The sequence below is a fragment of the Solanum verrucosum genome, unplaced genomic scaffold, assembly GCF_900185275.1.
Source record: "Solanum verrucosum unplaced genomic scaffold, falcon-dt-bn FXZP01000238.1, whole genome shotgun sequence".
Taxonomy (NCBI): Eukaryota; Viridiplantae; Streptophyta; class Magnoliopsida; order Solanales; family Solanaceae; genus Solanum; species Solanum verrucosum.
This window is the reverse complement of record NW_026020630.1, coordinates 3,729,832-3,748,908: the sequence shown is the minus strand read 5'-3', so window position 1 is coordinate 3,748,908 and position 19,077 is coordinate 3,729,832. Positions and strand designations below refer to the sequence as shown.

Sequence of the window (19,077 nt, the reverse complement as noted above, 5' to 3'; positions counted from 1 at the left end):
CTCTTGTATGCTTAAGTTAGTCTTCCGCTTGGAGTCAGCCAGGATGAGGGTTCGCTTGGGGACCAGCAATGGTCTTCGAGTGTCGGGCACGTCCAGGGTGTAGGCTCGGGGCGTGACAGAAATGGTCATTAGAGTCTGTTTGGATTGGTTTAAAAGTTGATTAAACATACTTTTAAATTTTGAAAGTGTTTGACAAAAGTAAATATAACTTAAAATAAGTTTAAAATGCCTTTTAAAAAAATTTTAAAAAAAAATAGGTCTTCCCTTCTTTTTCTTTTTTTTGACTTAAAGTCATTTAAGTTTGACTTATTATTCTTTGATTTTAAAGTTATTTTTTTTAAGTCAATCCAAACAAGCTCTTAATGTATAACAAATGTGTTCATTTTGATACTTACTATATTTCACTTAATTAACATGACTTTAATGTATGAAAAAAGGGTGTTTATTTTGATCATTTACCCTAAACCTAACCAATTTATTTAAAAATATATATATATATATATAGATAACAAATGAATAGATTATATATCTTCTATTATTTCATAATGTCATGTTCAAACAATTTGAAGAATAATCTAATAACGAAGGGTACCAAATAAAAGGTTAGAAGGTAAATATATGAAGGTAGGATATAAGGAAAGGAAAAAAAGTAAATGTGCAATTACACCAAATCAATTATTAACCCAAATTCACATTTTTCATCATTACATTAGGAATTTAACATATAACACAATAAAATTTGAATAACATAAAAACCAAACATTATATTATATATTTAAAATAAGATACAAAACAAGTTGTAACTAAAAAGATGATACAAAACCAAAATATAATAAGAGACAGAAAGGAAAAAAAAAAAAAAGAGACAGAGAACAGTAAAGAGAAGCAGCTTAATTTGGGCAATTTCTCAGCCCCTTTGCTGCTTGAATATTTTTCAATCTGATGGCAGCAAAGACATAAATCTTATTGCCCATGTTTTCCAGGAACCTCATATAGGCATATCTCCATGACTCTTTCAACGTTAAAGTAACCCAAAATAACCAGAAACCTGTATAGAATCCAATTCCCATACTAATGTAGAACGAAAATTCATCGAGCCAGTTGTTGTTTTCTTCATGTTCAATGGCCTGAACCTCCTGATTATTGTTACTACAGTGAACCATGTCCTCATGTAAATGATCCGAGCAGAATCGTGAGACTGGGAATCCACACAAGTTTGCATTCCCAACATAAGAACTATTCTCAAAGGTGTGGAATTGAGGTCCAACTGGAATTTTTCCTGTCAAATCATTGAAAGAAAAATTCACGAACTCAAGAGACGGAAGTTCTCCCATACGGGGAGGAAAGGAGCCTGACAGGTGATTGCTGGAAAGATCTAGAGACTCCAAAATTTTCAAGTTGTGAATGTCACATGGAATTACTCCTCTGAAATTGTTACTTGATAAATTCAAGACCCTCAGTTCAGTAAGCTGGCAAATCTCCCTGGGAATAATTCCATCATAGTTGTTTCTGCTTAATACAAGAATCTCAAGAGCATGTAAATTCTCCCCTAACCAAAATGGTATATTCCCAGATAAACTATTTTCAGAAACATCAAGAATTTTTAGTCCAGTTATGTTCTTCAATGATGAAGGAAGATTTTTGGAGAAACTGTTGTTCTGCAATTGCAAAAAGAAGAGGTTAGTAAGATCTCCGATGGAACGAGGTATCTCCCCTGATAGATCATTATGGCCTAAATTCAATCCTTGCAGATTCTTCCCATATCTCCAACAATCTGAAAGTTGTCCTGATAGAAAATTTGAAGATAGGTCTAGAAGACTCAGAGAGTTATTCATGACAAGTGATTCACATACAGGGGCAATGGTACCATTAAACGAATTCCTTGCCAAAATCAACGTCATCATCTTGGGTGAAAAATGAGGCAAAGGACCATGAAAATTGTTATCACTCAGGTTCAATTTTGTAAGACTGACACTTTCTGTAAATTCAGGGATTTCTCCACTGAAATTGTTTCCTGAAAGGTCTATGTGATAAACCTTGGCAGAAAAATTCCAGAACCAATCAGGCACTTCACCTGAGATATTGGTGCGAGAGATATCAATAAATGACAACTCTTTTTGTGTCTGAATCCACTGGGGAAACTGTGCACCAAGTCCGCAAGACTGCAGGCTTAGAGAGTCAAGTTGAAAACGAGGCATCCAAGTTGCGCTTACATTGAAAATAAATGAGTTGGATGACAAGTCTAACACTCTCAAATGAGTTAAATTCAAGAAATGTTCTGTAATCGAGTCATTGAAACAGTTCCGAGAAACATTAAGGACAACTAATTGCTTAAGTTGTGTAATGCTTCTTGCTAAAGGACCCTCCATTTTATTATCAGAAATATCCAAGTATTTCAGCTTTGATGGCAGGGTTGGTGGTAAATAGCCCGTGAACGAGTTTCTTGAGAGATTAAGAAAGGAAACTGAACTCATTTTCTCAAAGGAATGTGGAAGGTTGCCTCGGAGAGAGTTCCCAGAAAGATCAAGAACTCTAAGTGAACTCATGTTGCCAAAGGCATTTGGAAGTGAACCGCTCAGCCGACTTCTCGAAAGATTAAGGTGAACAAGATTATGGCTTGTGTTGAACAACCAGCTAGGAATCCTAGTATTAAAATAGTTTAATGAAAGGTCAAGAATCTGAAGGGATGTGAAATTCACAAAAATGGGAAGAAATTTAGGAAGTGTAACAAGCTGACAAGCAGACAAACGTAATTCCAAGAGAGAACTTAACAAATTGATGTCATGTAGCCAGTTTTCCGCGCTTTTCATGTCAACACCACTCAAATCAAGAATCTTCATAGAGAAGAGGGAGTGAATCCATTCAAGGTTATCAACCCGGAGTGAAAAATCACCACTCAGATCAAGAAACTGCAACCGCGACAGATTCCCAAGATGTTCAGGAATCATTCCCCTAAAATTTGTTTTAGACAAATTGAGATACTCCAGGTCCTTAAAACTGGAAATAAACTCAGGAATCCGTTCCCCGAGGAAATCAATGTGGCTCATGTCTAAGTGCCTTAAATAAGGCAAACCAAGTAAAGAATTCCTGAACTCACCTTGCAAGAATTGCTTATGTAGATCAAGAGTGATCACGTGCCCGGTTTTGTTGTCACATTCAACACCTTTCCAGCTGCAGCAGTTTTCTTCAAGCATCCAAGATAACATGCTTCGTGACGGATTCTTGAAACCTTGGCTGAACTTAATAAGAGCATTTTTTTCACTCTCAATGCAATGACTTCCTGAATAAACACAAGAAAATCCATCTAAATTAACAACAACAAGGAGAAGTGAAAGTACTAAAGCTACACCTTCCATGAGTTGTAATGAAATTCAGATCAATAATTAGAGACACAAATTTTTGATGAAGTAATTGAATTGCTCTTTGTTGACTTGAGGACTATACTCTATACGTGTTTCTCGGGTTACCAAGAAATTGCAATTTATTTCTTGTTAACACAATTTCTTCATGACATTTTTGTGCCACACACACCCGCCCCCCCCCCCCCAAAAAGAGGCGAAGCTACAATTAAGAGTTTGTTGTTCTAAATTTTTCTTTAGAACCATTGATCGATATTGTTAGGGTTCACAAATTAATATACATATATATTTAATTAATTTTCTAGTACAACTACAAGGTCTACGGAAAAGCTACTGGGTTTGTCCGAACCCATGAACCTCCACCTAGCTCCGCCTCTGAGTAAAGATGTACTCTCTCCGTTCCTTTTTAATTGTTACAAATTTCCTTTTTTAGAGGTTAAGCTATCTCAACTTTTTATCAACATTTTAAGATATAAGAAAAATTGCAATATAATATTTTCTATATAATTTTTGACAATATATATTTTAATTTTAAAATATCAAATTAATATTTGAAAGTTGGTCAAATTAATTCTAGATAAACCAACGGAGTATTTTGTAAAGGAGAATGTAATTCTGAGATATTACTAATAGAGGTGTGACGGGTATTTTGACCGAGTGATGAGACTACTTTTGGTGATAAATTTATTTAGTATTTACCAATAAAAAAAAGATGTCGATATATGATAATATGAAGTGAAAAAAGAAATAGAATGTTTTTTTTAAAAATAAAAAATAAAAAAATACAAACAATCGAATAAGACGAGAGAGAAAAAATCTCAAACCACTATACACGCACCACTTACAATTATTTATAGACAAAATGCAACATCAAACTAAGCAAAACTAACAGCCAAATTTGAATGGACCTCATGGAAAATAATGCGTCAATGGTTCCATCCAAACTAGCCTAGAAGACAAATTTAAATTTAAAAAAAATACAAAAGAAAAAATAGAATACCAAAAAGTACAAACAGTTTCAAGTAGTAATTTTTAAGTCAAAAATAAAAAAATCAAACTTAAAATATTTTTAAATAAAAAAAGTAAAAAAGTAAGAGGAGACCTACTTTTGGTTTATAGTTTATTTTAAGTTATTTTTATATTTGTCAAACACTTCCAAAAGTAAAAAATTGACTTAAAAGTAGATTTAATTAATTTTTAAGTCAATTCAAACGTTACTGTAAATCATCAAAATATAAACTCTCTTGAATTCAAAACTTCATAAAATTATTACAATAACACACTCTCTCTCTCATTTTCACAATAGAAATTCGTAAATTTTTTCCATAGTTTCGCAAAGAAAATGACTAAAATAGTCCTTAATGTATTAGTAATACTTTATTTTGGTTCCTAATGTTTTTCATTTGATTGAAATGGTCCTTAATATATAATAAATATGTTCATTTTAGTTTTTAATATATTTCACTTAATTTGAATTTATTAATGTATGATAAAGAGTGTTCATTTTGATAAAAATAAATACATTTAATGGTCTAACGTCTAAACTTTAAACTATTCAGATACAAATCTTTATTAAATGTAAACAAATGATGTTTAATTGCACTTTCTCTTCATCGAGTGTATTGTTTAGCATTATCTAAGCATTAACTTTTAAAAATTTATAATGACAAAACAATTATCATCGTAATTATTAGAAAATAAATGTAAATGATAAAAGACTCCAAATTCAAATGCCAAAAACGTAAAGTCCTCCTTGTAACTCACACACAGAGGAAAGCACTCAAAAATATACTATGATGAAAAAGCATAAACATTTCAATATATCTTTATTTTGTCTTAAAATTTTAAAGTTCACTTTAAGCCTAGAAATGTAAAGAAAAGACAATTCTCACAGAACTCATTAGCAAGAATTAAATTATAACCATTAGGATGATTGAATTGGTGCATAAGGTACATATATAAAGAAGGTCAAAAATCGATTTTCCTTGTTAGTCATTGCACAAAAGTAGATTTACCTAACGTGCACCCAAAGAGTAGCAGACTGCAAATTTCTACTTCACGTTTCTATTTTTAATTTTTGTAGATTATATTTGTATAATCAATTTTTTGTTCATTCAAGTCATTTGCATCGTCTACTTTTTTTTCTATATTCCCAACAATTTTAGGGAATAAGGAAAATTACACTTTAATTATGTTTAATGGGAAGTGCAATCAACCATTCATGAATTAGTCCTTATTTAATTAGTTCAACTAAAACAGTCACAGAATTTTAAGAGACTTATTATAATTATACCTATATATACACAACACCCTTTCTAATTCCTTTTATTATTCTACTAAACTTTTTTCATTTTATACTAATCTAAAATAAATTGTGAGAAAAATTAGAAACAAAAATGCCATCTGGTCCAAAAAAGAGGAGAGCTGCCAAGAGGAAGAATGAAGCAAAACAAAGTGATGGTAATTATTTTGTTCTTTTTAAGAATTCCATTCTCTTATTTTTCTAACATAAAATATTAAGTCACGTACACTAAAATATAATATTATACTTGAGAAAAAAACACTATATATAATATATTAATTTTGTATAAAATTGTATAATAGTTTATGAAAAGTGTTTATACCTAAAGATAAGGTAAATTGTGTAACAAACACAAAATATAAGCTATGTGATGTAAAAAAAATTCCTAGTAAACATAGTGTGTAATTTTCCCAATAATTTGTTCATAAATTGGTAAATCCTTGAATATGCGCTACAATTCTCCACTATTTTTTTAGTACATGAAAATAGTTAGTACCGTCCTTATTTATATAAGAGTATGAAACTAGAAACTAGAATGTGTGTTCCTATATGAACACGATTACGAATCTTAACTAGACATGAATTAAATAAACAATATAGATTTTGTAGTACAATTTTGAATAACTCTTGCAACAAATTCTAGTTGATGTGATTTTTTTTTCTTTCATGCAGAGTTTACTACAGTTTCTGTTGTCAAAGTGACTATACCAATTGAAGAATTGGCTAAAGGGGCTGTTTGGCATGACGCAACTTCTGTTGACAAGGAGTTTGACAAAGACAAGAACATAATAGTAGATGTTCCTAATGAATTTAAGGCACAGGCAAAACAAACTGATGGTACATTTTTTTATCTGTTCTAATTTTAGAACTTAAATAATTTAGTCTTGCAACATATTCTAGTTTGTGTGATTCTTGTTTCTAAAATTTTTTTCATGCCTTGTTAACAGCAGTTCCTGTGAAGTTGACGAAATCGATTGATTTGAACACAATCGAAGAAGTTGCTGATAATTCTAATGGTGTTCAAGAAAAAAATGAAGTGCCCTTATTGGATGTTACATTAAATGAGGACATTTTAGTGTCAAATGATGATCTTGTTTTGTCTAACAATGCTGGTTGCATTATGGAAAACGTCGAATCTGGTGAAAATTTGCAAAGAAATGAATCTTGTGTAGCTGTGTGCAATGATACTAAGGAAGCAGATCTATTGTTTGGGACAGCTGAAAATATGTTTGATCTATTGTCTGATGACATGACGTCTGATTATATTCTTGAAAGGTACCATCATCTATTTTTTGATAATGATAATACTACTTTGGACTATGATAAAGATAGAGGATTCTATTTTTAGGGATGTACTTGTTGCCCTGCCTGGTGAGGTGACTGATGTCGAAGCATTGGAAGCAGATACTGTTGGCAAGCGCGTTATAGGAGTAGTTGCTGATGTGTTTAAGGATGATTCTGTGATGGAGAATGTTATTGAAGGAAATGAAGAGTCTTTGTTGAATGTTAATACAAATGATCAAGATAAAGAAATTTCGAAAGATGTAATGATTGTCTCACAGAATTCTAGTTTCATTGTTGGAAGTGTAGAGTCTGATGTCGCACCTGAGGTAAAGAAAGACACTGCTCCATTAGTCTCCGTGAACGTGATGTCCAATGAGAGGAGTATTAAGGAAGAAGAAAACAATGTCATGATCCATGATCAATCTACTGAGGCAGTTGAAGGAATGAATGATGCTGCTCAACTAGTCTCTGAATTACCAGATGTTTTATCCCCGCCATCATCAAATGAACTTCTAAAGGAAAATGCTGCATCTGCTGAAAACATTGGACTGTCAGACTCCAATGAAACAGGAACAGTTTCTCCAGCTACGGATGATAAAATTACTGATATACCATCCAACCTCAACGAATTCCTGGATGTGCTCCAAGGAACAGTTCCTCGAGCAACTGACAATAAAGTTTATTTTTCATGTCCTATGGTACATTTCCATTTTTGTGTGTTTTATTTGGTTGCAGCTTCTTGACAGAGTTGTTAGTTGTACTTGGGAATATAGTCTTGTTGTACTAATATTCGGTTAATTTTGCAGCACTGCAATGCTGAATGCAGTTTTTCTCAGTTGTTAAGAGATGAATTGTTGGAAAATGTGGAGGAGCTTAAGATAGCAATTCGTAGCCTTAAAGAAGATCTTGAGAAGACACTGGACAAGCTGGATTCTATTTCATATTGAGCAAGTTGATGATCAAGATGTTATTTTTATGTTCTAGTAAAAAATAGTCCGTCTTTGCTTAACAAAGCTTCTATCTTGATACCCTTATTTTGCTGCTATCTTATTGTTATCCTTCTGTTCACTTTTTTTAGTAATAAATTCAGTTCCCTATAAATGGATACTTCTCTGTTCTGTCTTATAAGTATAGCCTTTAATATAACATGTCTGTCTGTCTGCATCCTACATTCTTATTACTCTTGTGAAGATCAGACAATCAAAAAAAGGCAATAATCAGGCATTTGGACATAGATTTGGTTGAAATTTAGAAAAAAAAGTTAGCATTTTGAAGTCGAATTGCATTTCACTTGAAGCTGGTCAAAACCAGTCTGATGTTATAACCAAACAATAAGAGTATTTCGCCTAAGTCACAGGTTCAACTAATTTCCATCCTCTTTAACGTAGAAGCCCAAGCTATTGCAAACAATAGGAACGAGTTTGGAGTCTGAAACATCTTTATTTTTAGTCCAGTAGATAGACGTGTAATGACCAAGTGAAGAACCGGAGTCTGAAACAAGTGGTGCTGTCAGGATGCTTACTTTACATTTGATGGTTTCAATTCCTTTGTAAGCATTCTTGGGGCAATTGCCATTGACATGAGCTCTTGAATCAGAAGCTTGCAGGCATAGGGAATATACACCTACACATTCAGAAAACGTTTTAAGTTTTACGATCTTTAACAATATGGATATTGCAGTTAAACAAGTGGTGCAGGAAGATGAGGAGGGATTGTACCTGAACATTGTCAGTTTTATTCCTACAAGATCTGCACTCAAATGACATCTTTTTCAGATTAGCAATAGCCATTAAACCACATTGCTGGCATACGTGAACTCTGTAAGCATCACTTTGATCAAACAGTCTCTCTTTAAGGAAGTGTGCAGCTCCATGAGCTATCATACAGTCACGTTCCATCTCCCCAAATCGTAGTCCTCCATCGCGAGATCTCCCTTCAGCAGGCTGCCTAGTGAGAATCTGCACAGGACCACGGCCACGAGAATGGATCTTGTCATCCACCATGTGCTTCAGTCTCTGGTAGTAAGTTGGCCCCAAGAATATCATTGCGCTTAGTATACGACCTGTATGACCATTATACATTCTCTCAAAACCACGCATCTGATAGCCACACTGGAGTAGAGTTTTGCTGATACTATCCACCTGAAAGTATTGAATGGTTAATTCATATTCAATTTGCCCATATAATCAAAAAACTTCTAAGAGATTGGCATCTCATATTCATGAATTAGTATTAACCCCTAATAGAATTTGATAAACCAGTAGTTCAGGAACCTCCTGGTACATTTTTTCATCTCGAAATGTATTAACTCAAAGACAGTTTTCGTCTCATTTATTATATTAATCTGAAGATTTGTATTGTCTCAATTGCTTTTACAATTATATGAATGTTTGTTTTCCAGAAGAGACTTCCTGAACTTACAGTAACATCAGTGAAAGGGGTAGCATCTCCTTCCCTTCCAATGTGAGAAGCAACCTTCCCCATGATGCACTCAACTAGCTGACCTATTGTCATACGAGAAGGGATAGCATGTGGATTCACAATAATATCTGGGGTGATGCCTTCAGCGGACCATGGCATGTCTTCTTGTGTATAAGTCATTCCAATGGTTCCTTTCTGTCCATGCCGGCTGCTGAATTTGTCTCCAATCTGTGGAATTCTGACAGATCTCATCCTTATTTTGACAAATCTCAATCCATCTGCATTTGTTGTCAAAAGAACCTATAGAAAGCAAGGAAACAACTTATCAACAAGATAGTTAACAAATGATTAAAGTAGAAATAAAATGGCCAACAAGAAATATGAAAAAAAAGAATTCTTGTTCAGAGATGAGTTCCCCTAATTGTGGAAGACATAGGAAAATTGAATCACAAATAACTAGGAGGAGGACCTGATCCACAATTCCAGTTTCACTATGTCGTAGACTGGTACTATGGTCTTTGCGCGTGTATCTTGCAGATTGTCCTTGAGCCTCATCTTGAGAAATAGGTGTGGTCTTTCCAATAATGACATCATCACCAGAAACTCTTGTTCCCTGGCATCAGTAAGAACTTACCAGTGATTAAAATTTCAAGCACGTATTAGTGAATCAGAATGAAGAATTCGTGTTTGATAGTAATACTAACAGGAGGTGCAAATCCGTCATCTTCTAATTTATCGTAATTTCCATGTCGCATTCCCTGCAAGAAATAACAACCATAATCCAACATTATACAAGTAGAAGATAGATTTACTCTTATAAAAAACACACCTATTATCTTTATTGTTTATTTCTTTTCTTCATTTGTCGTAAATAATGTCCTTAGAACTAGGGATGGGATGGGGAGGAAGAGAGTGACCAAAATAAAGAACCAACCATGGTATGTTCTCTATCAGGACGCCCAAAATCCTCTTTAACAAGCGTTCCCATCTTTTTCTCTTCATCCCTATTGACGGTAAAGGGAGACAGGAGCTTGATCAGAGGGAGAAACAGCAGAAAATATGAAGTAGAAATGAAACTTACATACCTATATGAACGGAAAAATAGAGAGCGGAAGAAGCCACGGTCAATTGAAGATTGATTCATGATGACAGAATCTTCTTGGTTATAGCCAGAATAGCAGGTAATGGCAACAATGGCATTCTTTTGCAAAGCCAACAGGAAAAGATTATTATCACTATAAAGCAAGAAAGTTAAGAATGAAAACAAGCAATAAGCTGGTGCTTAATTACAATGCCAGCTGGAAGCTGCCTGAAATGCAAATGCTCCATAGCTCGCGTAGTAACAAGAGGCTTTTGTGGATAATACAGTACATAGGCCAATGTATCCTGTTATTTAAATCAGAAATAATCAAGAACGCGAACACTTAATTCTGGAAAGTGCCTGAAGAACAAAGGAAAGCTCGCAGAACAGAGAAAACATAGCCTACCATCCGAAATTGGTAATTGGTGACATAAATCCCCATTGCTTGCTTTCCCATAGCGGATTGATATGTGTTACGAGGGGACTGCAACATGTCAAAATTAAAGACAATAAAGCAGAAGCCAATGGAAGGGTTTAATAGAGGAAAACAGATACTATTTGAGAAGGAATGTAGATTAAGATGGTGTACAGACTTGACTAAATATGTATCGAAGACATACCATAAAATACAGTAACTTATTTTTATCAAATGTACCCGAAGGGACTCACAAAACATATTGATTCACCTGGTTATGATCTGGAAATGGTATGATTGAAGCGCACACTCCCAATATCAAAGATGGATGGATTTCACAGTGTGTGTAGGTCTCCGCATAAGCCTCATCTGGGTTCAGCCTTGAATTTGTAAGATCCTAAAACATTAAACATGAAAATAGTTTTAAAGAAATTCTGAGTCTGAGAACACTAACTCTATCTCTTCCTGAATTAGAAGAACCTAAAACTCAAGAAATGGATGATTAAGCTTCAACAAAGAAGGGCAGCAACATTTTTTTTGGTCAGTACTAGGAATAATACATTGTATAGCTAGATGTAGTTCATGACTTCTTACATTTATGGTCATTGCGATCATTGTAGTCTCTTCCTCCTCAGTATCAACATACTCAATATATCCTTTCGCCACAAGATCATGCCAGCCAGAATCTTCAGTTGACTCCTGAAATCAGCACAAGCAAGATCAATGGGACTAACAAATATAGAATGTATCAATCTTGCTAAACAGTATATACCCTCATTTGCAGTGCGACAATATCCTTCTTCTTTATCCTCAATCTCTTTTTATCCACTATGAATAACGGCCTACTACAACGTCCATAATCTGTATACAGCCTCAGTTCCTTCAGATTTATATTGCGGACAACTCCAACTTCAGTATTAACATCAACCTAAAAGAGAACAAATGTCAAAATTCTCGTAACTCAAATATCTAGAACTTACAGGAACAATCAATCGAGAGTGTGTTGACATCAGAAAGGGAAGAAATTAATGTGGTATTAACCTGTCTCCTCAGCTGTCTCAGTGTCCTAACCAACAGATCTGGATTACGATGAATGCCAACCCAACAACCATTTACAAAAATCTTGGTAGATTGGGGAATAACCGCGGGAGATATTTCCTAAAGTTAAAGAGTGTCATAAGCATGTCACAAAATTTAGAACTTTGAGATCCATGAGCATCTTCCAGGAATTGCACACCTCAAAATTTTCTGTACTCCACTCTTCTAGAAACTCCAAAATTGGATTTGCTGCTGATCCTACTGTTATATACACCATTAAAGCAAGATTCTTTACCAGTCCACATGCCTAACATCAGCAGCAGACAAAATGTTGTAATATTCATAAAATCATGCAAACTTAAATCAATAAATGAGTGTCGTGTATTATGTTACTTGTCCTTCGGGCGTTTCTGCTGGACACATCATTCCCCAATGAGAATTATGAAGCTGTCTAGGTTTTGCCAATTTACCTGGTTACCAAGGTATACAACATTGATGACAAAGAAACTACCAAAAGGAACAAATGAAGTCAATTCTAAGAGCAAGAGAAAATTACCCTCCCGCCCTATTGGTGAGTTCAATCTACGCAAGTGAGAAAGAGTAGATGCAAATGTCAAACGATTCAAAACCTGTGTAAGCATATGTATACAACAATGTAAGAAGAGAAACGATGAAAAAGAAAATAAGTATATACAAGTAGTATTAGCTCACCTGTGAAACTCCTGCCCTGGTACCAGCAGCATTTGCTTGTCCCCAGTTCCCAGTAGCAAGAGAATACTTAAGTCCACTTGTAATTGTTTTTGCTTTAATGGCAAATTGCAAATTCACATCCTTTCCACCGTCAACACACTAGCTCGCCCACAAAAGTAGATTGCTTTATTTCACAGAAGCTCCATATATGCAAATAGATAGAGCACAAAAAGGAGCTAAGATAGTAACCTTTTGAACATAGGATCTCACATCCCTTGTTAGCTTCCTGAATAGCTGCGTAAATATCAACATTTATTATAAGTAGAAATTTCTCCTTAGCTTGTCCAACCAAAACATTTACAACAAACTGCAGACCATTCGGAATAAGCCACCAAGTAAAGGGCCAGCAAGATCCAGTCTTTTGTTTCCATAATGATCCCTATCATCTTCAGGCCTCCGTCCCAGTACACAGAGTAAAAGACGATGGATGATGTAGCTGGTAAAAAAGAATGCAACTATCTGTCATTAATTATTTAACAATTTTTGTAAATTCCAAATCCAGGATCATAGCCTCACCCAAAATAGAAGGCTTTCTTAGTTTCACAATATTCTCTAGTACCAACATGTGGAAGCATTTCCCTTTGGAGAATCTCTTTGGCATACCTGCAATACAGATGAACAGTTCTTCTAAGAAACCGAGAAACACAAAAGCTTCAGCACTGAATATCAAGAATTTCCCAACTTGATTCTCTTTTCTCTTGTGAAACCAACAGTAGATCCTCTTTTGCCAATATAGTCAAGTGCCACCTACCAAAATATATAAGATAAATAGTTAAGTTAAAATGACAAGATACTATCACGAGAACTCAACAACACTAGAACACCACCTGCTGATTTTGAATCACGAAAGCTTCTTCCAAGGAAGGGCGAAGTAATTCCATCATCTGAGTGTCAGCAAAATCATAACAAATATGCGCCAATATATCCTTGTCAGCTACAAATCCTAATGCCCTGAAGACAACTATAATTGGAATTTCAGCCCGTATGTATGGAAGAGTGGCACGAATATATTGGCCGTACGCCCCCTGTCACAAAACAGAGAAAAGTTCCTTAAGAACTAAAGCAAATTGAATTTTGGCAACAAGCACCTAACTATTCTTGAAATGAGTTAAGTTTTACAACCTTAGAATTAGACCTAGAAAGCATCCTAACAAACATGCCACTAGGTGCCTTGTTTTGGCCCTCGGATATAGACCGAACTTCTGCCACATAAGCATACTTGTTTGGTTGTCTTTTCTTGAATACATAGACATGATTATTGCTCATTTTTTCCTGTGCAATCAGAACTTTCTCACTCCCATTGACTATGAAGTATCCACCTTGATCATACGGGCACTCTCCCAACTCTGTTAAATCTTTCTCCGATAGGTTATACAAGCTGCAGTAGCTTGATCGAAGCATTATAGGAACCTGAAATTCAAAGCATTAAAGGATCTCCAAATAAAAAAAATATTAATACCATCAGTTGATGCATCCACATTTTGCTACCTTTCCAATGAAAACTTTGGTAAATTCCTGATTTTCTGTCACTTCTTCATAGTCATGACCTTTCTTTATTACTTCCTTCTTCACATCAACATATAGCGGGGAAGAGTATGTTAAGTTTCTTAACCTTGCAGCCTTTGGAAACAAAGTATTAGTCTCTCCATCAGACTCTGTCATCATAGGTCTACTCAAGTATATCTGAGTAAACTTGATCTTATAGATTGTCTGCAAAATTAGAACCAAAAACACTTAAATCATCATTTTAACGTCAAAGAGTAATGTGAGACTAAAATTTACAGAATTATAACATGGTAAGAAAACAGAAAGTAATTTTTAAAATTTATTACCATTCATGAGTGCCTATCCAGATCAAAATTTGGAAAAGAAAAGTATATACAGGTAAAGTGAAAGAGTAATTTGTTTCTTTACTCTCCTCATTTCATCCTTTCCAATTTAAGATATTACGTCCTAGCATAAATTAATAATGGAAGCAAACTATAAGTATAGGCAATACCAATTAATCAAGGACTTATTGTTAATGCTAATACACTTGCATTATATCCAGTAATCGACACGAGTTTTCTATGTTAGTAGACATTGTATGATAGTGCAATGATAGGTATAAGCTAGGTGTAGAGAATCTCCTTATTTGCGTATAGAGATGCAACTAAACCGACATTAAGCACAATCGTACTACAAATCCAACAAACAACATACTCAGTGTAATGCATAACTAAAGCACAAGTGATAATTGAAATCAAAGAACTACAAGAATACTGCTAATACTACTGATAAGAAAACAGGTACAAGTACAACTATTAAGCCTATCCCGCAGGAAGCACTGCAGTATAAACACCATTAAGAAACAAACTAAAAGAGTGTGAACAAAAAAACCTCCACGAAATCAGGTTGACGACTAGGATTATGCTGAGATTCAGGTCGAATTTCGATATCAGCAGTTTCATCAACAATTTCCTGCATTGTATTCTGTATAAACTCATCAAACGAATCCAATTGTTGCCTCACAAGTCCTTTTTCTTCAAAATATGAACTAATAACAGCCCATGCATCGTCCTGAGTTATCTCCTGTGACTCATCTTCATCTTCATCACCATCACCTCTTCCGTCTCCTCCTTCGTCTTCTACTTGCATCATATCTCTATCATCAACATATTCATTATCTCCATACATCATAATTCCAGTATAACAATATTGATTTCAACAAACATACGATCTAATTTTGTTTCTAATTACTCAATTAATTCTTATAATTCCTCGATTATTCTCCGGTTAACGTTTTGGGGGAAATTAAACCCTAATACTTGACGAGAAATTGTCCGATTTACGTAGAAATTTGAGTTTTAGTTGAAATACTCCATTGTTGCTTCTCCGAGAAAATGCAGAACTGAAACTGAGAGTTTTCAGAATTTAGGTTTTTCAATATTTGCGGAGAAGAAGAAGATAGAGTTAGTTATAAGGTCAGAGAAATGGAAGGAGTAACAGTTCTATAGCTATGGAGGATTCATAGGCGAAAAAAATCTGTTACTCAGCAAAAATGTATAATGAACGAACTTATCTCAACAAAATGGGAATATATAGTTGTTATGCATAGTGTTTATTCACATCAAATAAGTAAGTGACAAGTGTTTTTTAATATATATATATATATATAAAAAAATAAGGCTTAATCATAATATAATTGAAACTCGGTATAAAAAATGGGAAAATTGTATGAAATTACAAACTATTAATTCAAATTAAATGATATAGTCATGGTTTCTTTTATTTGTAATTCGCAGCAAACATTCTATGTTTTTTGTCATCCCATTTGTATACCGAAATATATAAATATACTCATTCAGTATACATATGTGTTGTATAAAAAATAATTGCAGAACCCATTTTTATATCGAAATATACAAATACAGGACCCATTTGTATACCGAAATATACAAATAGACCCAAATACATATTTTTTATGTATATGTATACTGAAATATACAGATTAATAGTCATAGCAAACAAATTTGCTATGGAGCGCAATTATACAAACTATAGCTATAACATACAAATATGATTTTTATGTTTGTTAAACCTAAAATTTACTCATTAAAAATACCTCTTAACTTGATTAATTAAACTTAACTACACTCCTAATCTTGCAATACAAGTGAAATACATATCTAAATTCTCACTAAATTTGGGGTTTTTTAACACTGCTTTCAATTTTTTATTAAGAGTTTCATGCTCGAACAAGAGTTTGAGACGACTTATTATATCATGTGTCAAAACAATAGTCTAATATGAATAAAATGTTGATAGTATATTAAATTTCTAGTTCTTCCTTCATTGTGTGGCATGCTCATGGTTTCAAAATTCATTTTTCTGGTTTACTTCTTCTAAAGCTCAAATTCAAATATAAAACCAAATAAAATTAATTGTAGTATTATGGATAAGTTGCACCAGTGGTCTAGTGGTAGAATAGTACCCTGCCACGGTACAGACCCGGGTTCGATTCACGGCTGGTGCATTGAAGAGCAATGATGTTACATTTGCACTAAATTGTGAACGATGGGTCGTCACATTCGTCTAATTATATATGATGACAAATAGTGCATCTGAGCTCTTTTTTGTTAAATCGATTTATGTTCGCTACTTCTTCATATTTTGAACTCTCTTACTAAAATTTTATATATCGTAAAATTAATTAGTTGAATATTGCATTATTCCGTCAACAATCAATATATAATCGTCTTTTTTTGTTAGATCGGTTTATATTCACTACTTCTTCATATTTTGAACTCTCTTGGTAAAATTTTATATATCGTAAAATTAATTAGTTGAATATTGCATTATCCCATCAACAATCAATATATAATCGTATGTGCTCTATCTAGAATCGACCATGTTAGAAGTCTTAAGGTAGAGAGGTTGATTGTGTTTCATGTCTCCCAAGAGCATATTGTTCTGAGTGACGGTAATGCTTATGTTTACTTCTTCATATTTTGAACTATCTTAGTGAAATTTTGTATATTGTTGAATATTGCATTGTCCCATCAACAATTAATATATTTTTTCTTCATATTTTAAAGTCTCCTAGTGAAAATTTTGTATATCGTTGAATTGATTAGTTGAATAATGCACTGTCCCATCAACAATCAATATATTTGTTGTGATATCGTTGTTCCATTTCAACAACAATAACATATTCAATGTAATTTTATAAATAAATCTAAATCTAAGAGATTGATCAGATACACGAAGATCTTATAATCTCTTACTATTGTGAAATTAAAACATTAATTTTAAAAAACCTTCAACAACCTCGTTTCCATAAAAAACAAAAATTTAAAAGAAGCTTCTAATCAGAATAGAATAAATGAAAACTTTATTCCTAATTGTAATTATTCCGTTTCACTAAAAGTTAAAAAAAATAAAAATTAAGAGCGCAGAAATCAATTATTAAGGGGACCAACAAAGTCGAGCCGCAAAACTTTTTGCAAAGGGTGGAAACATGCACAAGGAAAATAATTGAGCGCAAATAAATTTATTCTTTCCGTATATCTCTGAATTATCGTAAATAGTATGCAGCTACCTTCTGTCATATTTTTGGGACATTGATGCCCCTGTCGTCCAAAAACTAGAGCATATATACTCTTTATACTAACGGACTTATATGTGTCACAATCTTATCCACCGACCCGACATTTATTAAATATCATATCGACGGATAAGATTGCGCCACGTGTCCCTATTTAGTCTTCTGTTAGAGAGAGGGGGCATATATGCTCTAATTTTTGGACGACAGGGGCACCAATGACCCAAAAGTATGACAGAGGGTATCTGCATACCATTTATGATAGTTCGGGGTATATTTGTCCTTTTTCCCTAATTAATTTGTTTTGTTTTAACTTTTTGATTTATTTTTTAAAAATAAAAATAAAAATTCTCTCTTTTTAGCAACTTTTTAATTTGAAAACTTTTCACATGACATATTTAAATTAAAATCACAAAATTAAAAAAAATAATCTAAACTACGTGTCAAGTTAAAACAGGACAAGCAAACTAAATAACTTATTTTGTTGATAATAAAAGAAGAGAGCTAAGAATTTGATACTTTTTTTTATTTTTGTAGACATATCCTTTTTTTTTCTTTTTAATTTGCTTCTTCTGCTTCTGCATTCAGATACATTGAAATCTTAGCTCATTTTGCTTCTGCTTCTACTTTTTTCAACTCATTTCTTCATGTAGGTTAGTCATGTAGCATGACTATATTGAGTGTTGAATTGTTGAAATTTGAAGAATAAGTTATTATTTTTTATTCAGTTACACATATAAATTTTAGCCCATTTTTACATGCATTCAGTCAGTGAGATGCAAACGTACAAGAAAAAATTATTATTGACAAAAAGATAAAGTCAGACATATACATGACTGAAAGTTTAAATAATTTTTATTTGTACTTTAGTAAAAAAAATATTCGAGTTTTATCTTGACAAGTCACGTTAAACATCGAAAGATCATATGATGTTTGGTCTTAACAAGACCACATTTTCATATGCAAATGTCTGAAGTTATCAAGCTTTAGATGCAACTGTCCATCTTTCTGCCCAAAATTAATCAACTTGTAAAAGAAAATTATAAAATGAACGCTAATTAAATAACGATCTTAAAAATATGTATTTGTATACTTGGACAATAAAATAAATTGATCATTAATTCACTCAAATCTGAATGAATTGAACGGATGGTAGTGTTAGTTGACTTTGAGATCCCAAATTGCCCTACCATCCACTAACATGAAAGTACTTTTCCTTTTTTGGTTGCAAAATGACAATTATTTAATGACACTTATTATGGAAAAAAATCAATAAATAATAAGCAATACAAAGACTTTAATAAGACATTTTGATAAACGTAATAAAAAAAAATTAATTTATTA

The 19,077-nt window shown here is 33.3% G+C and overlaps 2 protein-coding genes and 2 non-coding genes across 4 annotated transcripts; 2 read left to right on the top strand and 2 right to left on the bottom strand.

The window, feature by feature from the left end:
* Nucleotides 1-890: 890 nt before the first annotated feature.
* On the bottom strand, nt 891-2,485 carry LOC125811799 (receptor-like protein EIX2). Its single transcript, XM_049491342.1, has one exon. It carries the CDS (start codon nt 2,472-2,474, stop codon nt 891-893), a length of 1,584 nt encoding a protein of 527 aa, XP_049347299.1. The 5' UTR covers nt 2,475-2,485.
* A 5,901-nt stretch (nt 2,486-8,386) lies between these two features.
* Nucleotides 8,387-15,581, bottom strand: LOC125811604 (DNA-directed RNA polymerase II subunit RPB2-like). Its single transcript, XM_049491125.1, has 25 exons — nt 15,030-15,581; nt 14,139-14,360; nt 13,773-14,060; nt 13,478-13,675; nt 13,333-13,397; nt 13,167-13,253; nt 12,966-13,086; nt 12,840-12,884; nt 12,612-12,749; nt 12,457-12,529; nt 12,294-12,370; nt 12,100-12,207; nt 11,904-12,020; nt 11,635-11,790; nt 11,457-11,561; nt 11,134-11,259; nt 10,854-10,931; nt 10,657-10,752; nt 10,452-10,567; nt 10,301-10,370; nt 10,071-10,124; nt 9,836-9,979; nt 9,367-9,666; nt 8,664-9,086; nt 8,387-8,568 (listed from the first exon to the last, which is right to left on the bottom strand). Exons 1-25 carry the CDS (start codon nt 15,327-15,329, stop codon nt 8,464-8,466), a joined length of 3,612 nt encoding a protein of 1,203 aa, XP_049347082.1. The 5' UTR covers nt 15,330-15,581; the 3' UTR covers nt 8,387-8,463.
* Nucleotides 15,582-16,594: 1,013 nt separating this feature from the next.
* TRNAG-GCC (transfer RNA glycine (anticodon GCC)) lies at nt 16,595-16,665 on the top strand. The gene has a single exon. It is a non-coding gene; the product is annotated as a tRNA-Gly (tRNA).
* A 5-nt stretch (nt 16,666-16,670) lies between these two features.
* LOC125812007 (small nucleolar RNA snoR114) lies at nt 16,671-16,761 on the top strand. Its single transcript, XR_007441956.1, has one exon. It is a non-coding gene; the product is annotated as a small nucleolar RNA snoR114 (small nucleolar RNA).
* The last annotated feature ends 2,316 nt before the right edge of the window (nt 16,762-19,077 follow it).